The sequence below is a fragment of the Nicotiana tabacum genome, chromosome 4, assembly GCF_000715075.1.
Source record: "Nicotiana tabacum cultivar K326 chromosome 4, ASM71507v2, whole genome shotgun sequence".
In the NCBI taxonomy this organism is placed as follows: Eukaryota; Viridiplantae; Streptophyta; class Magnoliopsida; order Solanales; family Solanaceae; genus Nicotiana; species Nicotiana tabacum.
This window is the reverse complement of record NC_134083.1, coordinates 54,822,638-54,836,527: the sequence shown is the minus strand read 5'-3', so window position 1 is coordinate 54,836,527 and position 13,890 is coordinate 54,822,638. Positions and strand designations below refer to the sequence as shown.

General features: G+C 36.6%; 2 protein-coding genes across 6 annotated transcripts; both read right to left on the bottom strand.

The window, feature by feature from the left end:
* Window positions 1-59: 59 nt before the first annotated feature.
* Window positions 60-5,502, bottom strand: LOC107817776 (putative arabinosyltransferase ARAD1). Of its 3 annotated transcripts, none has more exons than XM_016643644.2 (9): window positions 4,876-5,502; window positions 4,611-4,784; window positions 3,457-3,614; window positions 3,236-3,377; window positions 2,143-2,258; window positions 1,898-2,036; window positions 1,196-1,306; window positions 1,028-1,096; window positions 60-404 (listed from the first exon to the last, which is right to left on the bottom strand). In XM_016643644.2, exons 1-9 carry the CDS (start codon window positions 5,344-5,346, stop codon window positions 276-278), a joined length of 1,509 nt encoding a protein of 502 aa, XP_016499130.1. In that variant the 5' UTR covers window positions 5,347-5,502; the 3' UTR covers window positions 60-275. The 3 variants fall into 3 exon arrangements, with proteins under 3 accessions (XP_016499130.1, XP_016499134.1, XP_016499133.1); XM_016643648.2 differs by having other exon boundaries at window positions 60-548; window positions 4,876-5,501; XM_016643647.2 differs by having other exon boundaries at window positions 266-404; window positions 1,006-1,096; window positions 4,876-5,501.
* An 866-nt stretch (window positions 5,503-6,368) lies between these two features.
* On the bottom strand, window positions 6,369-12,939 carry LOC107817777 (TOM1-like protein 1). 3 transcript variants are annotated; one of them, XM_016643649.2, is made up of 4 exons: window positions 12,801-12,939; window positions 11,623-12,248; window positions 11,149-11,394; window positions 6,369-6,982 (listed from the first exon to the last, which is right to left on the bottom strand). In XM_016643649.2, exons 2-4 carry the CDS (start codon window positions 12,142-12,144, stop codon window positions 6,563-6,565), a joined length of 1,188 nt encoding a protein of 395 aa, XP_016499135.1. In that variant the 5' UTR covers window positions 12,145-12,248; window positions 12,801-12,939; the 3' UTR covers window positions 6,369-6,562. The 3 variants fall into 3 exon arrangements, with proteins under 3 accessions (XP_016499135.1, XP_016499137.1, XP_016499136.1); XM_016643651.2 differs by lacking the exon at window positions 12,801-12,939 and adding an exon at window positions 12,728-12,793; XM_016643650.2 differs by lacking the exon at window positions 12,801-12,939 and adding an exon at window positions 12,610-12,748.
* Between the last annotated feature and the right edge of the window lie 951 nt (window positions 12,940-13,890).

Here is a 13,890-nt window from a genome sequence, read left to right as displayed (position 1 = left end):
TCAAAAAATTCAAAACCTCAACATCTCAAGGCCTCCATAAGTAGCAATCCATGCCATCACAAAGTGGAGAATTCTTCAGAAATCCACTAAAGGAGTGTATACATATTGCATGATATTGAGTTTCTAAATCAAGCTATCATAATATTCTTTGGGCAAACATTTGACACAAATAATAAATCAGAATCACATATTGCTAAGTCTCTTAGAACTACATCAAATGTTGAAGTGCAAAATAATATACGAGGAAAACAAAAAGAAACATCTGTGATCTACAATCAAGACAATGGACCTGGGCTTGTAACATTGGGATGGCGGCACTCACAAGTGCACACGCTTCTGGATCCTTTCACCGCCCGCTGTGACCTTCTAGTGTGAAGCTTGATGTTGACCAGCTTACCTGCCATCTGGTGAATCACCAGAAAATGAAGGAAAGCAAAATTCAGGACTCTATTACCTTTCATACTGCAACTCGCAGATGGCATAGTCAAAATAGATGAAGACCCCCCTCCAACCAACCAAAAAAGAAGAAGAAAATACTAAATAATAGCCTGTTCACAAAAAGAAAGGGATTAGTGAAGCAACCTATTGCATGGATAAGTATTAGCAATGAAGCATCATGAGTGAATCAAAATGTACAACAAGAAATATAATGAGCAGTAACAATGACCAACTCTATAAATCTTAACACAAGTAAATGACTGCAATGAATAAAAAGAATGTCAAAAAAATTATGGGACTTTCAGCCTAGAGAAATCCATTTGATTATATCATACAAAGTGTTTCTCCTACTTCACCCGAATAAGGTGTTTTCTTTGCAATTCACTCAAAGAAAGTTGAATTTTGATCCACAGAAAGATTTTTAAAAAAAAAGTGGTATGATAGGAATGGAAACCAATCCTTAAAGAATTTAGTTAGTTAGCACAAAAAAATCCAACCGTCACAAAAATAAAAATAAAAATAGGAAACCAGTACTTCATAATAATGAAGACAAAAATAACAACAAACCAAAGAGAAGCAAATGTCGAACCATTCTCCAGACTAAATCTTCAGGACCTAGCGGCTGAGCTGGATGAGAATAAACAAAATGCCTTGCGTACTGCATTCATAAGGAAAAGCATTTATTTTTCTAGCCATTCTATGAAATGAAAGACAATGCTACTTCTAAGAGATAGTCTCAACCTAAAAGTCTACGTACCTTAGCTAAGTTCACTTGCATATCTTTGATTTGAGCTGCACTAACACTTTTTAGAAATGAGAGAAGCCATCCTGGTTGCAAAGCATCACTAGAAGAGACGAACAGAGCAATCTGCCAAAGAAAAAGTGATAAACAAGAGCAAGAGCCTCATACATAGTATGCAATTTCATTTCTTCATCTCTTCCCCTCCATGCTCACTCTCGAGAAGGGATGAACTTTGTTGGGTAAAGAGGTGGTAATTACGATTGAAAAGAAGGATGAATTCCAGCTTTAGTACAATTACATTCAAATACAGAAATCCATGTCATACAACACTCGAAGAAGAGGTAGTTGCTAGAAAAGTAATGGGCCGCTCCCTAGTAAACTACTACACATTGATAGATGTAACTTCCTTGTAGACAACCAAAAACTACTATAGATTGAGATACGTAACTGCCTCTTACACCATCAACATTACAACTGGCCTTGAACTGATACTGCAGCTTTTGTTGACTAGGAACACTTCCTATTATGGGTTTCCAATTAAGAGGATTCATCATGTTAACCTTGTACTAGGGGCTTCGCAAAAGTCTGGATGAAAAATCTCCTCTAAAAAGAGAGCCATTACCATAGCCTTATTTGCTTTGAAAAACATTTCACCTTTTTAACACTTCTCCAAGAGACTGATAGAGATTGAAATAAGAGTTCCAAAGTAACTAATACCTTCCGATAATCAAGAATCCCCTCAAAAGGAAGCTCTAGTTCATCGCTAACTATGATAGGAATGCAGCCACTGACAATTGCATCAAACAATCTCGCTGATGATGGGGTGTCACCAGCTGGACTTAGGCAAAATATACTCCTGTTTATCCAAGGAAATAAATATAACAGAACAAATTAACGTTTGAACTGATGAACAAACTTCACTTCCAGAATTTAAAGATACACTCAGACAGTCTAAATCTTACTTGCGCATGCCACTCTGTGCTGCTGCTTTTCCTCCTTCTCCAGCAGTCCCCTCCTCAATGAGTACTCCATCTGTACCATGGAGCTCTTCCACAAGTTTGGAACGTATCTTCCCACCCTGAAAAGAAAGATATCATTAGCCACAACATACCATAATTCTAACCACTCTGGAAAAATACTCATTCTGAATAACACAACAAACACAGCGCATGGAATGCTTAAGGAAAAGCAGATTCAGAGTCCATTGCTTCTAATTGTAACTATGGAAACTACTACAGTAACAAATTAAACCTTATAAACCAATTCCCCCCCCCCCCCCCAAAAAAAAAAAAAAATTTAGCCTAGCAGTAATAAATCTAGTTATAAACATTCCATACAACATGGCAATAGTTGGGCATCACATTCTGCACCCTAGCAGTATAATCATGGTATACAAAACAAGGGAAAATAGAAAAGTTGTTAATCTGGTTCACAACTGCAAAGTAATTGATAGTTCGGCATCCTCCTGCTGTATAGCATGGAAAAAAATTTCCTTTCACCGTCTCATTCATTTATAATCAAGAATGTCGTGTACTGTGTATATATAACTTTGGAAGGTTACAAGGTAGCATCAACTACACTAGAAACTTCAGTTCTTTATTTCATAACGGGAATCTCAAAAGAGTGAACAGTGTTGCAAGATTGACTGTCCATGTTCTGCCCTAGCAATATTAAGCAACCGGTTCCTAGCACGATTTAGCAACTAGTTCCTACCGAGATATTCTCTTAAGATGGAAGGAAATAAATAAGTTGTTATTCTAGGATTTCACAATTGCACAGACGTTTGCATCATCAACTAGCTTGAAAGTCCTTTTTCCACCATTTCTTGCCCTGTCCTCAAATATTCTGAAATCTGCAGATGTCAGGATATTTATTATTAAAGGTTAACATGGTAACCTAGAACCTATTTTACTGTCGTAGGATAGCCCCAAATTTTCCAAAACATCATAAGATTCCATCTTTAACCAACTTAGAACATGAGCAGTAACATCAACTTAATGTGAAGTGGTAAACAAACTGAATATAACTTGCTGATTAATACAGGGTGAATCTTACAGCATTTCTTTTAAGTCTCCCCCGGAAAAATAGCAGCATAGATCTCTTTGATGCAGATAAACATTTTGCATCACATAGATCGACATTGGCAACATAAGGAAGTATCAGGTCTTTCTCGAGATAAACTTGCCCAGGCTTGTACCTGAAGTTCAAAGTAGCCACAGTAGATGATGTAGAGCTACAATAATTTCGATATAGAAATTAGCAGTGAAGATACTAACCAGTTCCCTGTTGAGTCCATATCTGGGAGCAACCAAATAGCTTTCTTCATAAACTTGCGGACAGATTTGAAAGACCAAGGATGATGAACTGGAAGTATGTGATCTCTTCCCTCAGATCTATTCCAAGCTGGTTGATCCATAACCCATTTCAAAGCTTCCTAAATTAAGAAAAGTAATAACAAATATTGACTTACGACAATGCCACGGCTAGACAAAGTCTAGCATCATCTTCCACTAACATAAAAAAATCTTTAATCCTATCACAGATCTGAAGTTCTATTTAAATAGACAAAAAGTATCAAAAGTTTAAGATGTTTGTTCAGGTGTTCAACCATAAGGATGTGAAACTAGAAAACTAGCAGTTACTCTTTTAAATTTGATCATGATAGGCTATATCAAAAAATTTGTGTAGGTACAAGTTTCAAGCATCGTAAATGGAAGAGGGGAAGGAACAATCATTTAAAATACACATTGATACTAGGTTCCCCACTCAGAACTAAGTCAATTAACCAATTGTAGGACAAGTTTACAAGTTTTCCTTCCAACGGGAGAATTTTCTGTCCCTTTTCCCCCAAGTCTGCAAACAGAGCATTATAACGAACACAATGTAAACGCCTAAGACTAGGTTATGGGACTGAGAGCTCGATGCAGTAGAAGAATTAGTATGCTTCATCAAATAAAGAATTAGTATGCCTATGAAATAAGATTAACAAAGAAAATGTAGCTTTGATTGCAGTATTAGAAATTTGGACCAGACTGATTCCCAAAATATAATCAGGATTGTGCTTCAGTCAAAAGCAAAAGTTGCACAGACTGAGTGCAGCTTAAATTACTCCTAATCACGGAAAATCTAACATTAAGCAAAATTCAGCAAGAAAAAAAATTACTAAATCGCGCAAGAGAATGTCAGGATTTAAGATATATAACAGTGTAATATGATTTTTACACCAATTTAACTTATTATAGCAGGTAACTTACCATTTATTCTAGGTTACCAATCAATGCTTATTAAATAATAAACTACAATTACCTTTCTGTTTATGTAAATATTTTTTACACCGTCTGTGCATATAACTCAAACTCTACGTTCAAACAGAAATAGTAAAGAATCAATAAGAAATTGGAAAAACGTTATAGAAGAGATGCACTCACACCCTATAAAGAGCCTTGCATTGCTGCTTCTCCATCAAGAAGAAGCTAATGGTAGTGAAAAACGGAATGTAGAACAGGTCAGCTTCCTCTTGCTTATGTACTCTAACAACATTCTTCAATAGCCTCTCTGATTCTGCTGCTATTAAGTCGGCCCATAACCAGTAATCAATTGAATGCTACACAAAAAATTGAAACTTTCATCATAATGGGCTAAACAAATGTAACTAACCGAATAAATGATACTTAAAAAGAACACTAAAAAATTACCTGTTCAATCAAGCGGTGAACAGGACTGCCATTAGAGGTGAGATTCGAAGTCTCTCTATACGTATTATGAAACAACCAGAGTAAGTCGTAAGTGAATTTCGATGGCATTTCGTATACGTATACTTTGAGAGGCGAAAAAGCAGGGTAAAACGGCTCATCATAAAGCCTTTGATTCTCATTTTTCCAAGCGGATTCGTCCAGGTTCTTAGCATCCTCAACTGACGTTGTTCCTGAAACAGTATCGTCACCGGCCGTCGGGGATAGCGGAGATTTGGTTAGAAATTTCTCGAGCGAAGCTACAAAGGAGTAATCGATCTCGGAGTTAGGGTTTCGGGAGGAATAGCGGGACGGGGAAGAAGAGGAGAAGATGTAGAAGAGAAGAGTGAGAGCGAGAAATGCGAGGAGGAAAAGTAGTACCGGAGATCTGGGTTTGAAGGTTCCAGAAGCAGCACTGTAATGTCTTCCGGCCATTTAGATAATTGAATCACTGCTCAACACCTTGAAGTGTATATATGTTAGAACTTGGAACCAGAAAAATAGGAAATAGCAGACTGATTACAGAATTAGTCCATTCACCAATCTGCTAGTGTAAATTGCCAAGTCCCTATCGCTCCTCTTTTTCTTTTGTAATTTCGGTTCACTGGATTTGTGGTCTGTCCTCACTTTTTTTTCTTTTTCTTTTTTACATTAAAAAATCTATTTTTACTTTTAATTCTTTATATCTTATTTCCTTTGGGTGCCGTATAATTCTTTTCCATAAGATTTTATTTTCATCATTCAATAGGTACATAACATGTGTTTGTAAACAAATTGATCTTACTTAATCATGATTAACTAATGCATGTTTCTGCCTATTCAACTAAATACAACAAAAGAATTTTGCTCTAGCATTCAATTCACTACGACATAACACTAAAATTTGTGACAGGTAAGTTCAAGAAAGTTCATTTCTTAATTAAATGTACAAACTGAAAATAAAAAGTGTACTATTTTTCTTGAGATGGCAGTAACCCAAAAAAAGGGAATGGTGGGGCAGGATAATGGATCGGATGAAGATTGAATTGTGTGAAAAGACTATTTAACCGCATGTTGACCTGAGTGACTTAAGATATTGAATTCAACACTACTAAGCAAATTTGTATTAGACCAACTAGGGACTCATCGATTGATTAATTGAACATTACGAAGGATATGTTTATGTTAATTTTATGTCCTTAATAGGTGTTGATACTATCTAATATGTTACCACAAATCACGAAATTATGGAGTATATTTGAATCCAAAGTATAACGAGGAATATATTTAAACATTTTCTCATAGTATAGGGTATAAATATCTTAATTCTCAAACGGAAGTTCACAGACACGTAAGCATCACTTAGAACAGCTGAAATGGAGCCACTACTGACATGTCTCAAAGCACTGACACGAGATCAAGAACAAATATCATCCAATATCCATGAAAAACAAGCAGGGTATATCTTTTTCAAGCAGTTAAATCCGAAAAGTTCCAACATTAAAACTTTAAGTAACTCAGGTATATGTGAGAACAAATCGACGAAGTTTCTACATTCATTTATGAAGGTTTCAATCATTAGCACAAGAGTTGGTAGAAATTGAACAAGCCTGATATTAACATCACCAAAGCCTGTGGATTCCAGTATTAAGTCAAATGCACGGGAAGGAATTCAAAATGAGATGAGATCATCTTTTGGTGATTGCTGCTTCTTTGTGTCATGTCCTGATTCAGATGTGCCACCCGCTTTTTTACCAAAAATCATCTCATCAAGATCATCCATCATGTCATCATTCCCTCCATGGACTGCAGACCGGGAGCCTGCTGGTTTTCTGATCAGAGCATCTTCTTTTCCAGCACGGGGGGACTCATCGGGCTCCACAGCAACTGGAATCATGGCAGGTTCTGGCTCTGATGAAACAACCATAGGTTTCTTCAACTCGTCATACTTCGAGAGGGCCTTTTGGACTTCATCATTTATATTCAGGGCTTCAAAAAGGAGGGCCTCATTATCTCCAGCAGTCTCGATGATTCTCTGAACAGTATTGAGGGACTGGCGACACTGTTGTACTAGCGTAGTTGTCAAGTCATCCTGCAGAAAACAATTTGAGAGGTAGGCAACAAATTAGAGGAGTATGACCCCGATATTCAAAAAGCTAAATCCACAATCGCGAATTTATGTAAGGAGATTGCTCTATCATGCAGCAACAGCGTGACATGGGTGGCACAAAAATCATTTTCCATCTAATGGTGGGGAGAAAAATAGTGGCCTTTTCTGAGAAGCCCCTTCAACGAAACATATACCAGAAAATATTTCAAAATCTGGACACTGAAAAGATATACATGCTGACGCTGACCATATGGAATAACGTTGAGGGGTTTAAAAAAGGAACTTCCGTTATTGAGTTACTTGACAAAGATCTAGCCTACTACATCTTCACGATCACAACGCAGCTCAAGCTGAAGGCAGCGTTTTGCAGGGTAGCTCCTATAATTCATCTTCACGATCTAGCCTACTTTGAGAATATATCTTAAAGAGATTTGACTAGTGTCTTCGCTGTTTTGCAGGGTAGCTCCTATGATTAATCTATAAATCTTAAATGTTTACTCATATCACTAATTAAAGATTCAGCTGTTCAAAATGTACACACAAGTCTATAGCACTTTAAGAAACTTTTTTAAAATTTAAAAAAAAAAGGCTAGAGCACTTTAAGAAAAGCACATCAACAACAGTCCATTCTAACAGAATTTCGGCACAAAGTGATGGAAGGCTAGCTATGAACTTCAGACTGTCAAACATAAATTTTGGCACAACGTGATGAGCACTTTAAGAAAAGCTCATCAACAACAGTCCACTCTAACAGAAATTTCGGCACAAAGTGATGGAAGCCTAGCTACTAACTTCAGACTGTCAAACAAAACTGGCATTCGTCCAATTCATGCAATTGATAAACAACTATTATAAGAAAACGACCTTGGGCTCACCAATTGTTTTGCACCTAAGGTCATTCGCGGCCTATTTTACTCTTCTCAACAAGGTCATTTTTTTCCTACTTATAAAAAGAAAAGGTCATTTTTCTTATTCTGATCCTTAAACACCAAAATAACGTATGAGCCCCATGTAATCGCATAACAAATAAACAGTAATATTGTCAACTCTTCCCCTCATAAGAGTGTAAAATAAGCCAGACAATCAACTTAATGCGGAGGGAATAAGAAAGGAACATAATACCTCAATGATAAAAAAAACATATACTGGTGGTGGGAGGTACCGAGTACCCCATGGATTAGTCGAGGTGCGTGCAAGTTGGCCCGGACACCACGGTTATCAAAACAAAAGAATCATATACTAATTACTAACTATTTGCTACATCTTGCCATATTTCAATTGCAAGCCAGCAAGATTATGATCTTTACCAGCTAAAAATGTGAAACCACTTGCCAGCAAAGTACTATGACGCACCTAGAGATATGTCCTTTGTAGAAAGCCATGTGAAGGAAGAAACTAAGAAACCAACGAATAGAAATGAGAACCACACTTGCAAACAATCTTATAACATGCACAGTGGCGACAAACCATGCACCACGATACTAAAGTTTTCCTTTACCTAGGACTTGCACCGCCTTTTTAAGCCACTACCTTTACAATAGTGGTGCAGTGGAATACTACCTGACGGTTTAGAGTAACATTTAATACTCATTATAAAACAACTTATAAGTACATATAAGGTCACAAAAAAGACACAGTTAAAGTACTTGATGATTCTTTTCCTTGTTTCGGGATAAATCAGAAAGTATTTAATGCTACACCATGTAGATGCCATCTTATAAAATTACATTGTGCAAGTACACACTAAGCCTCCCAATATCTAGCAAACCATTATAACATGTTAAAATTTCCTGCTTGCAGGAGTACTTGATAAATCTTTCTATCAATGCATTAGTCCGATGGGCTCTGATATTCAGTTATTTTAACCCAGAAGATTAAGCTCAAACACTATTAACCAGGAAAGGGCATATATTCCAATCCCAAATTGAATCTCTGCCCTGACATGAAAGCTTGAATTTTTTTTAAATTGATCTCCTCTACACCTGCATGTCGCTAACAAGAAGTGGTCCTCATCAAAACGCACAAGCAACAATAATTCCATCACAGCATTCCAACACTAAATGCACCAAATATAGCAAGAAAAAGCTTTAAATGAAAAGAACAAAACTCGGTCTCCGGGTGGAGGACACAATGTGTTCAACTGCATTCTAAAAACCAACTACAAAAAATTGCACGAGAAACCTAAACAGCTATTCAATGCTGCTAGTCGTAAGACCACCAAAATTCAAAACTTGCTGGTAAAAACAGAAACTATTGCACTGAAAAACTAAACTTAAATCTTCAAATGCAATGTCAAAAACCAGCTAACATGGCTGCAATAACTTGACAATTTTAACATACTGTAAATCCTTTCCCGCTCATTAAATGGATGACACTTCTTTAAGGGGACTTTTTTTATAAGTGACTCTTCTTAAGTTTTTGGAACAAAAAGATGAGAGCAAGCAAAATTGATGTCTTGTTCATTATTGTCCAGTAGTTCAATTTTTCCTTCCAAACATAACTCAGAATCTTTATACATCGCCATCATCCATTCATATTCTTCTTCACTTTCTCTTCTGTATTAATTCACATTGATCTCAATCAAATAATTGTACGTCAATCACAGATGAGCTCGGATCTGCTATAAATCCTCTGTATCCGTTATAAAGACTAATTTTATACTATCAATCCATCAATAAATCGTTGCTCAGACAATTGGTCAAGAAGTGAATTCTTTGCATAAAACAACATCACTATGTAAGTATTTGTACTGGGCAACAACTTTACCACTAGTTTCGCAAATCCAACCAGCTCATTTGGACTTGAATACAGCTAGACTTGATACTTCTTAATAGAAAATAGGCTACACAGACCTAGAAGGCATGATTTACAAATGCACAAATCACAAAGCTAGAAAGATATTTTTACATAACAAAAAGATGAAATAATAAACCCCCAGTATTAGATGTTTATGCTACGCTTGAGTAACACATGAACTAAGCACATTTAAATGAATTTTTAAGTTAATCTTGAGCTTGACTTAAATAAATTTTGCAAAGTTTGAGCTCATTGGCTAGGAACACCAAAAGCCCCTGAGGATGATCGAGTTTGAGCCTCAAACTACTCCCTCCGTTTCAATTTATGTGAACCCATTTGACTGGGCACGGAGTTTAAGAAAAGAGAGGAGACTTTTGAACTTGTGGTGTAGAATGAAGCACATATATTTTGTGTGGCTATAAATCATTGCATAAAGGTAAATTGTTTCCAAATAAGGAAAGAGGTCATTCTTTTTGAGGAAATAGGTTCACATAAATTGAAACAGAGGGAGTATATGTTTATTCTAACTATTTTAGGATCACATTTCAAAATATTAAAAACTTTGGCACAAATAACACCAAAAAGATATTTTGATTTTGTGGAAGAACATGAGCATCCAAGGTCTTGCTCTAGTGGTAAGAGAGCATTCGAGCAATGTGCGGGTTAGGCGCACATCACGGTTCGAATCATACTGCAGACAAAGCTTGGTATTTAATTGGAGAATGATAGAGGGGCGGGCCCACTATCCACAGATTATCAAAATCGTGCTTCACTTGCCTTCAGGGATTTCTCAGGAAAAAAAGAATATGAGCATCGAACAAAAATCTTAAATCAAACTTCAATGGAAACCCTTGGACAACTCATGTGGGAAAATCTGATTTTTGGTTCACATGTGAACTTCAATATGGAGTTACCAGTGTAAGAATGACTTACCGAAGGTTTGGCTGTGATATGATATGAAAGAAAAAACTGAGCATCCACACATTAAAGTAATGGGTGAAGTAACACAAAACCTTTATAAACCTCTTTCAAAACTCTTAAATAACTCATGTGATCCAATTATATAAGACTGATTTAGTCAATAGTATGATTCTCCATCTATCTCAAAAAGCAGTCCTACTTTCCTTTGTAGTCAGCCTTAAATGGTGTCTACTTCCTAATATGACATAAAATGCATTTTCTCCTCACAACACAAAATATTCCTCTATTTTACTTCACGAAACCACAAAAGTCAACAATAGACCCCAAATGTTTCCCCAACATAATAGTCCACACTGATACCCTGAGGATGTATTAAGACAATATCTTCAGGTCCTGAGATTGACATGTTGATAGGAATAAAATAGAAGTACCTGCAGAGCATCCTGTTGAGGTGAAGAGGACAAAACAGTTGTCAGAAGCTCTACACTATTTCTAGCCACATCAAATGCCTCCTTTGTCTGTTCAGCTGAAAAGTTCTCCCGTGGAATTTCATGTTGGATTTGCTGTGCCAGAGTAACATCTGGTTCTGAAGCTGACACTGTTCTTGGAGGAGTGAAGATCGGAGCTAGGCTTTCATGGTCACGACCAGGAAAACGTACCCCTCTGGATCTCAAACTCTAAAACAATAACAAAAAGAATATCACACAGGAATGTGAAGAAATGAATATCAGAAAGTACGTATCTACTCTTTCATTGCTGAAAGAATCATTCATTTTGAATCATTCATGTATTTGCTACAATGCTCTTGTCTAAAATGCCAAGTCAACAAAAACAAAGAGACAACTGAAACATTTGACTTCTTAAAATTTATGAAATGAATGTGAAACTGAAAATCGTAATGATACCTTGTAAGTCTCTTCATACACAGGTAAATAGCGAAGCTCACTCGATGATTCTCCCCAAGCTTCAATTAACACCAGGGCCTTGTTCCGATTGTTAACAACAGTTTGAGGGTCATCAATCAGCTTCACCATCTCATCCAGAACCCTCTCAGCTGCAATCTCTGAGAATGCCTTCTCGCAATTCTTTGCAATAGTTTCAAGTAACACCAACCCTAAGTACTGAATCCTAGGGCTCTTCAGCATTATCCTTTTCTTTACGCCCCTTATCAGTTCAACACTATTGATTCTATCGTGATTAATCATGTCACAAAGCTCAAGATTCATAGCCCAATCAGGTTCATCCAGAGTTTCAGCTGTGGCTTCCTCGACAAGCTTATCAGCCTGATTTGGGCCTTGGAAAAGCTCCTTCATCTTGAAACTCATCGAGCTCATTCCAGCAGTGATCTTTTGCCCAACCTCCGTTCCCCCAATCTTCAAGCGCTCCCCAAAGGCGCTGACTTTATCCAACAAATTGTTGTCACTCATTTTCAATTAAATCTTCCGCAACTCACTCCTTCGACACTTCTTAGCTTAAATTCTTCAAATCCTTGCCTCTACACTATCTCCAGCTAAACAGGCTCAGAGTTATACTGAAAATTAAAACAAAAGAAGAAGCATAAATTATTGACCTCAACAACGATACATAAGTTTTCTTCTTATCGATTGACCTTGCAGGAACCATGTAATATTCAAACCCATAGATTACTGGGATATCATAAATACCTAATTCTGGTCTATTGCTACAGTTTAATAACGAAAAAGAATCAAGAAATTAAAAGTATCCACGAGACTCGAACAAACAAAATAAGCATCCCGGTAATGGACTATAGTCATTGGAAATTTTTGATCGTGAGAGAAAACTACATGAAAAATACTTCATAAATTAATAGAAAAAAAAAAAAAGCAATTCAAAGTGCAGCAGAGTTGCAAGAAAAATAATCAAATTTGTACAAGTTTCGGCGAGCTGAATTAAGACTCCAGGTAAGCAGATCAATTTTTCCGATATATAACTCTGAAATTGAAGTATATTAGGAACAAAATTCAGCAACAAGATCGCACAAAATTCTACCTTTTAAAAAAACACAAGGAAAAAAAAATAATACGGCGATCACGAAAGAGAGTGCAAGGACTGAGTGACTTACCTTGAAACTGAAAAGCTTAGGATCGAAGACTGTTCGATTGCGTGTTTATGAGAAGATGACGCGTAACGCGACTGACTTCTCTCTCTCTCTCTCTCTCTCTCTCTAGATGAAGGAATCTTCCGATGTTCCTTGAGAATGGAGACCAAAGTCTTCTACCTTACCTTTTATACCTACTCCTTTGCTAAGTGCTAATTGTATTTCCGTATTCTATTTCGTATGTATACCAACTACGCTTTAAATGCGCTTTCTTCGGTTTCTTGTGAATTATGCATTTATTTATTTTTTCTTTACAACTCATTTGATTTTTTTTTTCTTTTCCACCAAATCAATTACTCCCGTATATAGTTTTGTTTTGTGTGATCTTTATACAGTTTTTCTTTAGAGGAAAAGTTGCAGTACAATGTTTTTTCCATCCATGACATTATAATAGGAGATATATTTAAAAATTATTTCATTATATATAAATAGATGTACTGATTAATTGTATATAAATTTCGAATAACATCTTTTGAAGACATAAAACTCATATCATTTAATCTAATGGTAAATATATAAGAGCATGTTTTATTATTTTAGCCGGCTTTACATCTCTTATGTTACGCGGCGCCTTCCTGAAGTTCCTTGGAAGGGCGACGTAAGGCTAAGCAACCGATGTCAGTACGGTTGCTGTCCGCCAACTGAGGTCCCCTCCGTACGCTAGACTAGATTGTCAGTGCCGTACGGGAAAACCAATGTCATGAGCAATTGAAAAGAGAGCAGAAAAGAGAATTGAGAATGAAAGAAAGCTTGATTGCATTAAATGAAAGCTATTACAGAAAAACAAGAAGGTGTCGGGGGAGAGACACCAGTACAGAGAATTGTTTGCTTGCTTGAAAGTTTTGATTGCTTGGTCCCCCTTAATAATGCTTAAGAAAAATAAACCAAAGTTACATGACTAGACCTATGAAAGCTGAAAAATCACACTTAAAGAAAATGCAGCAAAACTACTATATATTTACAATGAAAAGGACTTAGTCTTCTACAAAGCAGCAACAAGTCCGTTGGCAGCAACTTTGTCTTTAGCATCAGGGTCTGCGCGCGCGGCACCGTT